The sequence below is a fragment of the Colossoma macropomum genome, unplaced genomic scaffold, assembly GCF_904425465.1.
Source record: "Colossoma macropomum unplaced genomic scaffold, Colossoma_macropomum, whole genome shotgun sequence".
Classification (NCBI taxonomy): Eukaryota; Metazoa; Chordata; class Actinopteri; order Characiformes; family Serrasalmidae; genus Colossoma; species Colossoma macropomum.
The window spans coordinates 47,482,993-47,500,381 of record NW_023494787.1 but is presented as its reverse complement, the minus strand read 5'-3'; the positions used below and the strand labels follow the sequence as shown (position 1 = coordinate 47,500,381).

The window sequence follows — 17,389 nt, the reverse complement described above, 5'->3', positions numbered from 1 at the left end:
GAGTATAACTGACATGATTGTGTCAGATCTTAACGTACATATATCAGGTCTGTACATCTGAGGCTGAGACTTCACTGCTTTTAAATGAAAAAGAAAGGGATACAAAAACAAACCTGCCTGAAAAAAAGTCAATTAACAGAGCTGGCGAAGACAGGAGTGGACATCCTTCCATGCTTACACTGGGCATGAAACGAGCCCTGACCCTGCCTTCTTTTTCAGCACTTCATATACAATCACAGTAATTACAGCACTGAGCAGACAAAAGCATGCTTATCAATAAACGACATTATGTTTATTGATGCCTGTCTAATTCAATTTCACCCGGTTTTCATTACACGCTCTTTGAAATGCCCCCGGGGGGGAAATATAATGAGGAAATGATTTCTGTGGCTGTTACAGTTCCCGTTAACCTGCCAGTCAGGTCGTCATTTCAGTAATAAAAGATTATGCGTTGTGGCATAAAAATCAATAAGGTCTATGGCTTAGCTATTGAGCCACCAAGCTGCTGGAAGGGAACACACAGAGACATACTTACATTTGCACGCAAAGACTGCTGATTAACAACAATGACGCAGACGTACTGTAGATAAATGAGGGCAGAGCAATTTTAATGGTCCCACTTAACAGCGCTACAGTAGAGCAGTGAGTGAAATGTGAAATCAAATCTGGGCATGGTAGTGTTATTCTACTATACTGTATTATTGCATTTATAACTGTTATTCCAATTTTCAAGGCATTACAAACATGTTGCCCCAGCAAAACTTATTTTAAATTACTGTTTTCAAAGTTAATAATACCACTGGTATGACTTTTATAATAATAACTTGTGTACATTTTTTAGTCAACATGTAAATTTTTATTCATAAAGACTAATACGTCCATGCTCCAGGTGCAGCCAAGAACATACTTGTTTGGAATGAGTCCCACTGTAGCCAACACTTTCTCTGTGGGTACAGAGGTGCAGTCATATGTAGAACTCAGAACACCAAATTCCATGTTTTGTTGACTTAAGTTGACACACTTGCTGCATATTTTAAGTGTAACATACTGGAAAATACAACATAAATGTCCCATAATTTTTGCACAGGCCACTTTTTTTGGTCCAATATGTTGAACTCAGCAAATAAACAGTAATTATGTATTACAATGTGCAGAAGTGTGTTCTCTGTAGAGGGTGAGGAAATCAAAACATGTCATCTCACCAGGGGTGCCAAAACTTATGCATACAACTGTAGCTGGGACAGGTACGCTGCTGCGTAAAGTTATAACACTAAAATATAAAACATTCAGCAAATTTGATCATGAAAAAAAAATCTATCTTTCTTTGTAACTTTTATTTAGACTTCTGTTACTACTAGGCCCTGCGATGGACTGGCGACCTGTCCAGGGTGTATCCTGCCTTCCGCCCAATGACAGCTGGGATAGGCTCCAGCACCCCACCGCGACCCAGAAGGATAAGTGGTTTAGATGATGTATGTATGTATGTTACTACTAGAAAATTTGACCTCAAGCCTGCTGATTTCATTCTTTAGTAAGTATATGACCCCCGCAGCCTGTTCTGTCTTACCTGAGCGTATGACTGTATGATATGGCTCTGAATCTCATCCATGGTGTCCGTCCCATACGATACGGTGCCAAGATGGAGCCGCCTAAACACCATCTCGTTCTGGGTGAGGGTGCCTGGATATAAAAAATACAAGCAGAACAGTGAAGCCCAACACAGAGCAGTAACTCAGTTCAGCTCCATTCAATACCAACACATACATCACACTTTTTACAGCAGACAAGTGTAGAATTTTTACACTCATCTCCCTAAAACACTGAGAAAAACCAAGATTTAAGAGGGAAAATTATCACCCTCTGTAACTATACAGGGTTAGGTAGGGATGCACCCAAATTCTGTCCACTTAAAGTTTTGGGCCAAAAATGTAAAACAAACAAAAACATTGGCCAAGACTTTGGCCAAGATTAAACAGGCCTAGAAAGTGTCAAAATCCAAATAAAAAGACTTGTAAAGATAAAGGAAATGAGAAATTGTGATGGAAAACATGGTTTTTCTTCCTTGATCACCTGTGCTGGCCAGTGTTTTGGTGTTTTGTTCCCACTTTGAGCAGCAGCAGTTCAACAGCGAAAATATCAGCCACACGAAACTATTAGCCAAGGGGTTCATAAGCACTATTCATGCCAGAACACCTCCACTACAGGTTTGGTACCTCTCGAAAACATGACATCCTGATCAAAATACAATAGGCATGCACCCAAATTCTGTCCAATTAAAGTTTTGTGCCAAAATTGCCGAAAACGTAAAATGGCCAAAATTTTGGCCACACACTTTCAGCAAAATTAAACAGGCCTACAAAGGGTCAAAATCTAAGACTATTAAAGCTAAAGGAAATAAGAATTTGTGATTGAAAACACTGTTTTTCCTCTTCGCTCACCTGTGCTGGTCAATACAGACGTGTTCAAACAGTTTGAGCAGTAACAGCCAAGTGAAACTATTTCATGGTTTCTTGAGGGACATTAGACAAGGGGATTATTGTGACACCCCAATCAAAATACAGAATACAGCAAAACCAAAGCAAAAGTCCCTGAGCCGATGCCATCTGTACAATCAGATAAAAATAATTCACAAACTACAGCCAAAGTGTAAAATATAACTAAAAAAATAATGGAATTCATTGCCTTGGATGACCAACCATTCTCTATTGTCAAGCACGTTTAATTTTATGACACGTAGTTTTATGGCATAGTTTTTGATCTAGTGCACCCTCAATTTTGGTTTCGGCTATTTTTTTTCTAGTGCATCACTACTTTCATATATAGAGTAATACACTGTAAATATACTGTGGTGCTTTTTTAAGAATTACATTCAAGATTCTAATCAAGAAGTCAAAACCTCTTCTGGATATGCTGCTTATATGAGCGTTGAGCTGTTCACTGAAATGTTCCCTGAAAAAGTGGTTACAGCTTATTCACTCGGATCAGCCTCGTGGGCTCTCTTACCTGTCTTGTCGGTGAGCAGGTAGACCAGACGGCCAAGCTCCTCAGGGATCGTGCTGGTCCTCACCACCGTGCCAGGAATATTCTCATCCTTCATAATCATCCAGCCATATGCTGACTTCCCCATGTCCAGATTCACCCTCAGGCTAATCACAGACACATAATCAAGTCTGCATGTACAGCACACTACCTGTAAGACTCTCAGAATTAAAAGGCTGGAACTGCAGGTGAAGGTTTTAAAATTGTTTCATAAAGCTCAGTTTCATTTCTTTTACTGAAAGTATTTCAAGTATTTAAGGCATCATGATCTTTCAGGTTTCGCCACAAATCATGATTTAAATGTTTTTATAAGATTTATAATTATTACTAATATTAGAATTAAGTATGCTGGAAATGAATAAAAGGGATGAGCAACTATTTACAAAAACTGCACCCATATTTTATTGATTATTATAATAATCAATTATACAACAGTTAGTCCCGGCCAGGCAAGCTGATTGGTTGAGAAGCGTTCTAACTGTGCTGATATTTCACCATAACATCACAGGTTTTTCCACAAGCACTGTATCACTCCGCTGAGATGCCGTTGCTAAGCAACGACTTTGACAGCTGTAGGAGACGCTCAGGCCATTTGAAAGTTTTTACTTCTTACTTTGCCACAAACAGAAAATGGACACTTTAGATCACATTTGACCGACAGCCGATTTGGTCAGACTCTGAAGATGAGACGACACTAAATTCCCAAACTGTCAGTTGGTCTGTGTGGAGCTGGAGAACGAACTGCCGGCTGTGCAGCGAGTGGGCGGAGCTCGTTACTCTGACGTAGCAACAAGCTGCTCGTTAAGGAACTATAATTTGGTGAAGGACCTGCTAACATTAAAACATATTAAACGCCGCATTCACAGCCCAGTTTATATATTTCTTTTATTTATTTATTTAACTGTTGTATAAAAGCAATAGAACACTCAAGGTTGTGTGTTATCGCTATAACATCACGGCTGTGAGGTTATTTCATGATAACACACTCCCTCTCGTGTTCTATTGCTTAATTATAATATTCCAAAGTCAATGTAGGTGAATTGCTATGATGCAGCGATGTATTTTTAAACCCCTCGGTCCTCCTGAACTGAAATATTTATTATGGTCCGACAGGTATGAAAATTTTATGACGACACTGATATTAAGGGGCTAAGAATTCCGATAGTCAATTAAACAGGCAATATAAATATGTGATTACATTTCAATTGTAATTTTACACTACAACAGTTTTAGTTTAACTTTGATTTAGTGACAGATATGACTGTCAACTGTGAATGATTAAATATGACAGTCACTTCTGGGCTGTCACACTTCTTAAACTCGTACAAACAGCAGAAATATAAATATACCAGTTTAGCCTGTCTTTCTGTCATACAGTTCATGACCGGTTTTGCACATATTCTCAGAGACTGAATGTTTAAGTCCTGATGATGCTGCAGCCAAAAACCATAATGCTAATTATCAGCACATTATCAGTGATATTTTCAATACAACTGAGGGTCATCAATATAGGTCAGTATTATCGTATAATGGTTGGCCTTACATAGTCATGGCCATACAGGGATCATAATAAATAAAGTCTACCTGATGGGAATGATGTAGGAGAACAGAACTATGAAGCGAAACAAGTTGCGGAACCAAGGCCCGATGAAGCCCTGCAGCGCCACCATGACAATAGACAGCACCACCAGGGCCAGGAACAGGGCCTTGGTCAGACGATTCAGCTCCAGGTCCAACAGGCCTACCTGAGAGAGTGAGAGAGAATGAGACAAAGTGAAAGAGGAGAAAAGGAGAGGGAAGGAGAGTCACATGTTAAAATTACCATAATGAGTAATATTTTCTCTTCATGTTAATGTGGTCACTTAGTTAACCTGAATGGCATGTGTATTTACCAAGTTAACCAAGAAAAGAATGAAATAACATGTAGCAAAGTTCATGTTCAGAATGTCGTGGCAGACAGCTTTCCACAATTTATATTTTTATGCAAATTCTGGCATATTTAAAAACTAACACAAATTTTTAGCGGAAAAATCAAGATCAAAATTTGCTCAATTTGTAAGATTTTTACTTTACGGCATGTCAAAGACGTCTACCTAGCGTGCTGCAGAGATATCTACTGAAGTTAGCGTGCTAACCAGCTAGCCCTGGCCCGTCGTGTCTTGTAATCCCACTTTGAACCTCAAGAGGCAATAGTGAGTCACTGTAGCATCCAGTCTGCCATCAGTCCAACATGAGAAGATGAAGTAGGACTGTCCCGAGGGCAGATTCTAACCTTATATTTATATTTATGGCATTTGTCAGACGCTCTTATCCTGAGCGATTTACAATGTGATCATTTTACACAGGCAGGTGAAGGTAGTGTTAGGAGTCTTGCCCAAGGACTCTTACTGGTATAGTGTAGGGTGCTTACCCTGGCAGGCATTGAACCCCACAGCGTAGAAGGCAGAAGTGTTACCCACTACACTACACCAATCATCTTTTGTCAATCATGTTGAAAGTACGGCTCTGGTTAGATAATTTACAGACAGGTAGCCAATAAAGGAACAGCAAGCGCAACAACGGCAGAAGTTGCTGGCAAGCGACCATCATCACCACCGCCGCCTGCTCCCGGCAAGAAACCATGTTCAGCAGCAAAACAAAAGGGTAATAAAAAAGGTGACATAAATAGAAGCAAAACAAGGGTTAACACTGGCATTGCTTTCCACCACTGGGGACAGTTCTTGGTGGGCAAAGGGATGAAATTTGATGCAGAACTTGTAACGTTTCTTCTAGACTGGTAAGGAGTGAAGAGGGGCTGTGCATTTCCTTGTTTCTTATAATGGGGGGTAAGACACTGCAACTTTCTGGTGATATGTTGCCCCCTATTGTTTGGAGTATGAATTCGGCAGGTTGTCATCTTACAAATTGCTCCTTAAAAAATTTGTATGCTTGCCTGAGTTGCAATTTTTGCAGATAAAAAAATTATGAAAATGCATTTGACAAGTAAAGTAACTGGGAAATTACATAGATTAAAGTCATATAACCGATCAGATGTTTCCTTGATTGCCCTGATGAAACATGGTATAAAGCAGAATCATGACGCATGGCATAAAGCATAATTAATGAAGAAATGAAAATGTACTGTCTTAATAAATAAATGACTAAATAAAATAAGCGAACAAATGAATGAATGACTTCCAAGAACTGCCTGACTGCTCCCAGAATCACTCGCCGTACGATCGCTCCCAGACATTAAGCATCTAATGAATATTTTCTGATCTACTATTAAACCAGTGCATTCTGTAAATTATAGTATAAAGTGTTTTTGGACATGCAGTCATGTACAGAGCCAATGAAGATGCAGCTTTATTAACATACATCTTGTTTGCAACATTTTAGTCATTCCCTAGATAGAGGTCTGGCTAGCGATGGTATGCGATTCAAAGCTGAGTCTGCAATTACGTCATGAGGGTCTAAAACATTCTTAAAAAAATATCATGTGAATAGACGGAATGATCCACCAAAACAAAACCTATTATTAACCCAACCCTGAATAATGAGAGCATCTCAGCACGCCGGCCAAGTCTCAAACTGGGAAATTTCTCATGCTGTCTGTGTCTGTTTGTGTGGCACAAATCACTGGAATTTCTGCATAAACCTCCTGCTTGTTGTCCTCTCTCAATAAAAAGCACTGGAGGCAAAATAGGAAAAAATAAAAGTGGAATGCTTGCATATAGAGACAGCCCTTTTTTTTGACAAAAGGGCTCAAGCTTTCCCTTTCATTTTCAAGTGTGCCCCTCAGCCAATGGAATATGTGGGAAAATTATGTCAAAAAAGAAGTCTTCCTCCGCTCTCCATTCTGCTGAGGCCCAGCAACAGTGCCTCCCAACAACACAAGGCTCTTTCATCTGAGCACGCTAATAAAACAGCAACACATAACACGGCCCTCTGCGTTAAAAAAAAGGGCGCTTGAAAAGGAGGGGGCGGGAGGAAAGCGAAAGAAAACAAAAATGCAAGCAAAACTGAATCTTCGCTGGTCGCGTCCCGATCCCCAGAGAGCTGGAGAAGTGACTGATTTATCAGCTGTGGTTTTAATGCGCTGCTCCAGGCTGCGTTGCCTATGCTTCATGCTTGAGCTAGTGGGGAAAAAAGAGAACGGCGGGATTAAAATGAAGAAAAATTAAGACAGAAGACACAGTTCCCAGCTGAAAGAGAGGAATCCCCCCTTTTATAAGGGCAAAACAATGAGCGGCCGAGTCCCCCGCCTCCCTACCTTTCTCGCGAGGCTGGATCGGGATCGGATGAAGTCATTATTCATTCAGCCCAAGAGAAAAAGAGCCTCAATTACCTCGAGCTAAAGATGCTATCAATGAATACAGAGTGCATATTTTACTCCATTCATCCCAGGCCCATTTAAAGTGAAAGGAACGGCTCAACCTGCCCCTCGCTGCCCCGCGTTTCGTGTGTGAAATCTGATGACGACTTTGTACGCCACGCGCATGAATATTCATGGAATGAAATCCATCAACTATATTGAGCCCGAGTCTGAGTGTGCTTCAACAATATGGCATTGTACTGGCGAACAAGTACACTGTGTGGACCTGCAACCAGATAATGATATGGTACACAGAGCTTAAGGGCCGGACACTCTCAGACAAGTCAATCTATTGTAAGTAGTCTCGGGCTACGCTTTACCAAAATAAAGCAAAATCAGACGATTCATTGGGAGAAGATAAACAGCAACAATTGAATTCAGTTTCTATGGTATCGGGACTGGTTTGTTTACTACTAATCTAGGGTTAGGTCTGGAGAAAGGCATAAATATTTGACTTTAGATACAAAAGAGCAAAGACCTCACAACACATGCACACAAGCCTTCATGGACAGTGTTCCTCAATGAAGTGATCCATCACAATTTACTAATTACTTCTCTCAAACTGGAGAGCACACAGAAAATTCCACTCGGGCCACCCAGCCAGAATTTCTGACAGGAGAAACTCCATAAGATTTATTTCATAGTTTTAGTTCTAAAATGTGGAAAATAGAAAAATCATTCTGAGTAGGTGTCCAAACTTTTGACTGGTTGTTCAGGTTTCAAATTCAACCTGCCTATTTTCTTACAAAGAGAAAATTCACAGATCTATTTCTATATGAAAAATGGTGATGCTACGCACTGTTCTACCAAATTAGTTCAAACTGTGATCCCACAGTTTAAAAAAACACTCACAAACAACAATTAAGCATTCAGTCCAAAGATATTTACAAGGATGGTGTTATGATCTATTTAAACTTAAACTAGGGCCTTATTCGAGATAGTAATAAGTTACATATAGACAAAAATCATATTTATAGCATACTTTCTGTTGGGAGGTGTCTGTTCCAAACCCTAACCCCTTCATTTACGCTTATTAAAATATTTATATTTTTTGAATTTTTTCAATGTTTTTTAAAAGATCTTTTCTATTTATTTTAAAGTGAAGTCAAAATATTTAGATTTATCCTGAGTTTCATTTTTTAAATAAAAAGCTTTTTTCAAAAAATGCTGTCCCATGTTTTCATGTCACTCCCAAAACACAAACAGTGTTAGTTATTTATATAGAGTGTTATTTTAGTCACAGCCCTGCATTTTAAAGCAGGAAGTGAGACTGCCTCCCCGTCCCTCATGGCCACATGGCGAGCAGTTAGATCCCATTGTTTTGAAGTAAATGTGACCCAAAGTCTGAAAATCAGTGTTGAACAATAAGAATTGTCACTACTGAAACACATATTTTCTGCAATTGAGTGAACTATTTTGTGTTTATTGATAAATACTATGATTTTGCTGTGTGGTATGTGTTTGCTAGTCATGTACTGGGTAGCGTTTTTGAGTTCTGCTCAAAATGATCTAAAATTGTTACTACCAAAACAATCACTACTGAAACATCTGGTGACGTTTCGGTAGTATTTATGATTGTTTTGGCAGTGACAAAATGGACTGTTCCATCAATTGTTTTAATAACGTAAAAGTAAAGAACAGGAACACTTAAAAGAATTTTAGTCTAAAGTCCAAGTCAGTTAAAAGTCTGAAATGTGTTTTCAACTCCGACTCTGAACCAACTCAGTAGAATAATCCACACTGTGTACCCAGTTTATGGCACATTATTGCTAAAAAGGAAATGTGTCACTAACAAGAATAACAAGAAATGTTCTGAGAATCAGTCTCCTGTGAAATGATGTGGCTTTGGGTGCAGCTGTCAAAACTGCAAACATAAAAAGAACTTTAACCAAAATCTTACACAAAAGCATTTCAGCACCAAAGAAGTCCAAATCCCTCAACCTCAACACTTCTCAACAGCAGGATAACACAAGCACTCGTGTTCAGTCGTTCCCTCGTGACAAAGACACCAAAGAGAGCCATCTACAGCATTGTCATGCCACTCAAACTGATGGCAGAGCGATGTTCTCTGAGAACAGCGCTCTATATTACAGTTGCGACGAACACATACACGCAGTGTAAAGCGATCGCTGACATGCTGTCAGCAACTTTGTGCGAGAGCTTTTCGCCAGCGGTGTCACAACAGATTATAAGTGGCGAACACCTTCTCTGTGACTTTCACTGCGTCGTATCGACTGCCGGGTCGCCATCTCGCGCTCTCTATCGGTACTTCTGACATCATCTCCTTGAGATATTGGATTCCACTCAATCGGAGAGCTTACAGAAAACAGGGCTTCTTTCACCAGAGCCGCAGCCTCAGCAACTCAGCAAAAGTCTCTGTTGTCAAAATCACCCCCATGATTTGGGGAACATCAATTGGGGAGCTAGACTTTAAAATCTGAGTACACACTATGGCTGAAAAATCAATTGTTTTTATATCGAAATTGCAATTTAAGACAATTTTCAAAATCGCAAGAGCTTCAATTTTATTTAATTATAGCCTCCTGTGTCTGATCCACTCAGACCAGCGCAACACACACTAACACACCACCACGTCAGTGTTACTGCAGTGCTGAGAATGATCCACCACCCAAATAGTACCTGCTCTGTGAGGGTCCATGGAGGTCCTGACCCCTGCAGAACAGGGTAAAAGGGGCTAACAAAGTATGCAGAGAAACAGATGGACTACAGTCTGTAACTGTAGAACTACAAAGTGCACCTATATAGTAAGTGGAGCTGATAAAATGGACAATGAGTGTAGAAACAAGGAGGTGGTCATAATGTTATGCCTGATTGTGTATATATATAACTTATATTATTGTGCCATTTTAAACGTAGAATTAGTACTGTGCAATCATTCAGGAGAAATTAGTGGGATTATGCTTTGTAAAAATGTTATTCACTTTCAAGGTTACCACATTTCCCTCTAGATTAATTAACATCTCGGGCTGTCCTTTTGCAGAGACATGTCCAAATCTATCACTAAAGCCAAAGACAAAACACCTGTCTAGAAAGACTGATTACTGACTCAGGTCCAATGCAAGCTCACTGCTGTCTCCTCAAGTGTTAGGTCAGAGCTGTTTGACATGGAATCACATCTTATTTTGCCCTATATTTAAACATTATTTCACATTTACATGCTTCTTTTACAACTGACTTCTTTCCCGAGTTAAACCTGCATCCTACTGTATAAGCTTTAAGGTGTACTTAATCCTGACAGAAGCATCCAATTGTTCCAATATCACTTCTATAATCTTGATGGAAAAGCACTGCTAATAGAACAGGATGCTCTGGAGCAGCCGCTCATGAATCTAAGGTCACCATACACAATGCCAAGTGACTAGAGGAGTATAAAGCCCTCCAGCATTGGGCAGTAGAGCAGTTGAACTGCATTCTATGAGATGATGGTGCTCCATCCAATACCTTTGGGATGAGTTGGAGTGGTGATTGTAAAAGGCCTGTCATGATCATAAATTTTTTTATTGTTGTATAAATGATTGTGATTAAAAAAATTGCTTTTTGAAAAACAAACTGTACAACTATAGAAAGTTGGGCGCTGCGCACAGTGTAAATAAAAACAGAATGCAACAATATGCAAAGCATGTAAACCTTATATTTAAATGAAAACAGCACAAAGAAAACATACCAAATTTTGAACTCAATGGCAGCAACACACTCCAAAAAAGTTGGGACAGGGGCATGTTTACAGCTGTGTTCCATCACCTCTGTTTTCAACAACAGTCTGTAAATATTTGGGAACTGAGGAGAAACTGCTGTAGTTTTGAGAGTAAAATGTTTTCGCATTCTTACTTGATACAGAATTTCAGCTGCTCAACAGTTCTAGGTCTCTTTTGTTGTATTTTTTGTTTCATAATGTGCCAAATGTTTTCAATGGGTGACAGGTCTGGACTGCAGGCAGGCCAGTTTATCACTCTAACACTTACTATAAAGCCATGCTGTCATAATTCATGTAGAATGTGGTTTGACATTGTCTTACTGAAATAAGCAAGGCCTTCCCTGAAAAAGACGTTGTCTGGATGGCAGCATATGTTGCTCCAAAACATGTATATATCATTCAGCATTAATGGTGCCTTCACAGATGCACGTAACCCATGCCATGTGCACTAATGCACCCCTATACCATCATGAATACTGGCTTTTGAACTGTGCACTGGGTGGTATTTAGCCCAGAGGACACAGTGTCCATCATTTCCAAAAAGAATTTCATATTTTGATTCGTCAGACCACAGGACACTTTTCTACTTCATCTCGGTGCATCTTAAATGAGCCCGGACTCAAAGGCACCGTCGTTTCTGGTTCCTGTTTATATATGGTTATATATAAATTATTACCCTCCCCTCCTCATCTTTACTTCTGAAAGGCTCAGCCTCTCGGGGATGTTCTTCTTACATCCAATTAAGCATGTTTTTTTTTTTTAAATATGTGTTGCTGGTATCAAATTCAAAATGGGCATATATGTTTACTCAGTTTCAACATCTGGTATGTTGTTTTTGTATTATTTTCTATTAAATATAGGGTTTAAATGATTTGCACATCATTGCCTTTTTGTTTTTATTTACATTTTGCACTGCGTCCCAACTGTTTTGGAAACAGGGTTGCATTAAAGTACAAAGCCTAAAATTGTCAAATTGTCTGATAAGCTATGTTGCTTCCTAGCTGTCGATACTTAGTAGCTCCTGATGACAGAAATAGCTTGAGCTCAAATAAACAAATTTTAGACGCTGCTGCCCCCTAAAGGCGTTCATTAAAAACATCAAATAAACAAACATTACTCGTCGCTTTCCTCAAAAGGTGTCCTAGCACCATCAGATATTAGATCCTTTGTTGTTTTCCTAAGACTCATAACATGCGTCAATAAATGTGCTCTCTTTCATTTACATGAATTTGCCTGAACTCAAAGAATTGTTTGTTGTGATGTAAACATACGACAGCGAAAGGTAACAACTGTGGAAAATAATTGCTGTCGTGATTTTGCAATAATTAAGACAAGCCTAGTCTGTGATCCAGAAATAATCATCCAACATCAGAACCTGACCTTACTAATGCTGATGCAGCTGCAATCAAAGGCTTACAGATATGTTCCAACATCTGGTGTAAAGCCTTTAGCCTGAGGCTGTTACAGTAGCAAAGCTGCAAAAGGAGACAAACTCTCTATGAATACTAGTGCTGGGCGATATGACCTCAAATCAAAATCATGATTATTTAAATATTTCACCTCGATAACGACTGATGAACGATTATTTTGTTTTTGGGGGGGTTTTTGTTTGTTTTTTTGCCCTCATAGTTCACTGACAAGGTTTGTGCTGTAAATATGCTCTGCATATCTTAATGTAAATCATCTCTACAGCCAGATCAGAATTCACTCGGCTTTTACGTCAATCCAACTCGACATTCATCACAATTTTGCGCTGCTGAGACTTATAAACATTTGGGGCGATATTTCTGTACAAAAATTAGAAGAGACTCATTCAAACCACCTCTGTGTTTGAAGAGGTTTCGAAAGAAATGGCCGAACGCGGCCGTAGGAGAACGAGGCTGCAGCATCGAAGAACACGACGCGAACCAAAGAAGTGACCGCGCCCTTTTTACGGACAGCTCCAACACATTCTGGGTGATGTGCCCAGCTGTCAGTCAATGAAGCTTCATGATGGCTCCAGTGATGCTGGCGAAGATGAAACTGAGAGCTCCGGGGGCAACTGGTGTTCGTTGGCAGGCATGACTGTGTACCTCAGGATGAGCCGCGTGAAGCAACGTGACGTGCCGTTCTTTTGCGCATGTGGGTCAGTTCAGGAGCTGATCTGTATCAGACTGATGTTGCATAATGGTCACATTAAAAAGATATCGTGAACAGCCAAACAATAAAATCGGGTTTGGTGAGAAAATTAGATTTGCCAGACTGGATGTGGTGGAGTCACGTGACGACAGGCAGTAGTAAGTTTTTAAGGGGACAGTAAATGAACACAGAGTGGGGAAAGGATTAACAGAATTAAAAAAAAAACTGGTTTCGATTACTTTTCGATTAATTGCCCAGCCCTAATGAAGACCCTTGATTTCAGAAAAAAAGCCAGGGTCTACAAACTTTCGGACATAACCTTACAGTGCACCTACAAACAAGCTAATTTCTGAATATGCACAAAAACACGATGAGAGACTCACTTTGTTCTTCGACTGGGATGTGTTCAGAACACTCCTGGTCTCCTTTCCTGTATATATCACAACACCTATTACAGTACCTGTGAGAAAGAGAACAAGAAAGGACACCTGGAGTTAAATAACACACTTCAATTAGCTAACAGAAAACTGATTTTATTCAACACACCACACAAAGCAACAGCTGCCCCAGATGCTACACCAGAAACAAATGACTTAATACGTCTTTCTCCTAGAAATCAACCATCACAATGTTGTTTAATAAAGTCTGATCGATACTGCTGCGTGGTAATTGGCAGATTCATTAAGGTAAACGAATAACAGATGAAACATGTGGCATCAGTATCAACCCAAATGAGAAAGGACCTTTTCCAACACACCAGAGTCCTTAAGTGTGGCGCAATCTACGGACAAACATCTTTTCTGCTCTGCATCTGACACCTTGAATTGTGTGCTAGGACTAGGACTAACAATAGGAGTAGTTAATATGATATATACTTTTCTGAGCATTGTGGGTACTGTCAGTACCGGCAGTGTATTTTTCATTGCAAAGAGAGCATAATTAGTCCTGTTTAATTGGATTTAGTGTAGTGCAGTATGTAAAGTGCTAAACAGAAATAGTATCTGTGCACTAAAAAAAAAAACATCTGTAAAGTTACAATAATTAACTGGTAGTAGTTTTGATGCTGCAATGCATTACCTACACACTTTAAAAAGATGGTTCTTCAAAGGTCCTTTAGTAAAGAAAATGGTTCTATGTATAACCATGAACACTCAAAGAACACTGCGTGATTAAAGGGTTCTGTGCATTATGAAAGGGTTCTGCAGTTCAACTGAGAATGTGCTTCATATGGTTCTATATAGAACCTTTTTGAAAAGGGCTCTATATAGAACCATATCAATCCAATCCATCCATCCATCCCTACTAATACATGAGAGCTGATCAAAAGGTTATTTTCACCGTTTCCATCTCAAATTATTTTTACATTCTTCAGAAATACAAATCATTTGTTATCTTAGAATACGTCGAAATCACAATCATGAAAAAAAGGAAAGAATGATTTGAGTGGAAAAAAAAACAATGTAATACGGCATCACTGGGCTTCAGTGGCATCACTTTTATCTTTGGCAAAAACACTGGAGTTCTGTATTTAGAATGTTAATGAAGCAGGACTGCTGGGGATATCTCTTTCCACCTGCAGGGATCTTGTGTTGAGTCTGCGTGGAATAAAGGATGATGTCAGGTGTCTAAGTTTGAGCACGGCGTGAGAAGAGAAGGGAGGACGGACTCTGATCAAGGACATGCCAAGGGGTGGTGGGGGTTGGGAGGTCTAGAAGGAAACCCATGAGAACCGAATGAGGAACAACCACAGATCAATGAAAAGGTGATCGCTAACACTAGTAGGAGGGCCTTAGGGGAACGGCTTGGCTACTGCTCGATTAGGATCAGGTTCCAGCTTCACGACCCTTGTAGATGGCAGTGAAAGCGTAGCAGCAAGGCTGATCTGAGACCCGTGCTTTTGGGAGAAGTTGTATCAACAGACACTTCAGCTCCCATTAACAGCTCATCATATTTCCATGTCTTCAGGCTGAGTGATCTCTAGTGAAAATCAGAATCTCCAGTGGAAATGCAAGCTAAACATATCAGTGCCACCTGCATCATCCCCTAGAAGACAACGCAGTCTCACTTATACTGTACAAACTGTCTGTTAATCATTTAGCACAATAGTGGCCTTTGAAATTTAATGTGAAAGAGTCTCTAACCAATCACAAATGTTCTTATTGACCAGGGCATATTTTGGTTTGTCCATCTGAATTTACATGACCAAATCGTAAGGCAAATTATTCAGTAACTGCATGAAATAAATGTACTTTTTTTATTTTATTTATTATTTATTTTTTGTAAAAGCTCCCCTCAAATTAACAGAACATGTGTTTTATCATACTCATATTGCTATATGCTTACAATTTACTGCTAAAAGCCAAAAATCTTAGACGCTCTTTGTATTATTTTATAAAAATAATTTTTACAGACCAGATCACTGAAGAGACGCCATCTGTTTATAGTTTATAGCCCAGATTTGTGGAAAAATGGGTCGACTTTCAGTAGAAAAAAAATGTGTGAGTTCAGCTTCTTTTATAACAAGGGTTTAAAATTACATCACCCATCTATTTTACTGGAAAGAAGACAGTTACAGCTCATATGACCCCCACAGTTTGAATGTAGCTTATGAAATATGAAAGTTATGAAGAATATGACGAAGTGCGTTTTGGAACCACCGGTGGTCTCAAGGAGTTGAAGAGGTTAATAAGTCAGGATTTTTTCATTCACATGATGCAAGAAATGTAAAGTTATTAGTTAACGCAGGCCAGTCTTTAACTTTATATTCCATGTACTGCAAGCAGGGCTGTTAAAACGTAAACGTTATTAACACTTTAAATTAGGGCTGACTGATCAATCATATTTTTATCGGTATCGCAACATGAGTTTCTGCAATAAAACATCATTAAAAGCTGTGATGACAGAACAAATTACCTTATTATTGCCAGCACAAACTGTTTTAGTGAGTGCTTCTCTGCAATGGGACTGAACCCTGATCTCCCACATCGGGGACGAGTAACTTCAACATTAGGCCAAACAGCCAATTACGAAACACACACATGCAGGCATCAAACAGTGGTGTTATTAGGAATAATACACCAAAGTCTTTTTTGTGAACAACTAGTACTTTCAGGCTTTCGTCATTAGTCTAATACTCATCAAGTGAGTTCTGGTCAGCTGGTGGTACCAAGTCCACAATCAAATTGTATGGAGAGAACTGTTCTTTAAAGGATTTCTTTAGCTTGGAATGTGCTCCCCATAGACATCAAACAGATTACAAGTAGATTTTCTTGTAAAAAGTTACTAAAACAAAATCTGATGAACCTCATATAGACGTTATTGTGGTATTGTCAATTTTTGGTTTTAAGTGTGGGTTATAACTGGTTATTGATTCTCTCGTTAAGTACTAGATTTATTCTCGAGTTTTGTTTGTTTTGTCTTGTTTATGATAGACGTTTATTGTAATTGCTCTTGTGTGGAACCCAAGAAGACTAGCAACCACTTTGTGGAAGCTAGTGGGGACCCAAATAAAGAATGAAGAATAAAAGTAGGATTGTTCTCCCACCCAGTATTGTTTTAGAAGTGTGCGAGGAAGTAATGGCTACTGTCACAACAAACATATTTAATAACTAAAAAAATACACACACAAAAATATTCGTTCTTGTGTGCTTATATAAAAATTCAACATGCATTTATTTGCTTCTGTATGGAAAACAGAAACAACTTTATCGAAAAAGCTGCTATTGTTGACTGTTTCTCAGCCTTTCAGTGCACAAAAAATATTCGAAATTTACTGCTTGCAGTAAACAGCTGTTAATATTTCATTTCTTTTTATTTTGCACGATAGTGAAAGGTGCTTTTGTTTAATTTTGAATACTGTAATTTGTTCATAGGCATTCCTACAAGTACAACAAACAAACTACAACTTGTGCAAAATGCAGCAGCAAGAATATTAACACAGACTAGAAAACAAGATCACATTAGACCCGTTTTAGCATCACTCATCTGGCTGCCTGTCTCCTTTAGAATCGACTAAAATTTTACTACTAGTTTTTAAATCGCTTAATGGTTTAGCACCTTCATACATTTCTGAGTGCTGATAGATTATATTCCTAATCATGTTTTAAGGTCATCTAGTGCTGCTTCTCCATATTTCACGTATGAAACTCAGAGAGGCAGTGTTT

General features: G+C 39.1%; 1 protein-coding gene across 3 annotated transcripts in view; it reads right to left on the bottom strand.

Annotated features, from left to right (window-relative positions):
• atp9b (ATPase phospholipid transporting 9B) overlaps positions 1-17,389 on the bottom strand; it is an 89,814-nt gene that overhangs the window by 32,284 nt on the left and 40,141 nt on the right. For all 3 annotated transcript variants that reach the window (XM_036567609.1, XM_036567610.1, XM_036567608.1), the window contains 4 exons: positions 13,610-13,686; positions 4,624-4,784; positions 3,004-3,146; positions 1,568-1,680 (listed from right to left, as the gene is read on the bottom strand). In XM_036567609.1, the coding sequence (XP_036423502.1) occupies positions 1,568-1,680; positions 3,004-3,146; positions 4,624-4,784; positions 13,610-13,686 (494 nt within the window). The remainder of the gene's footprint in view (positions 1-1,567; positions 1,681-3,003; positions 3,147-4,623; positions 4,785-13,609; positions 13,687-17,389) is intronic.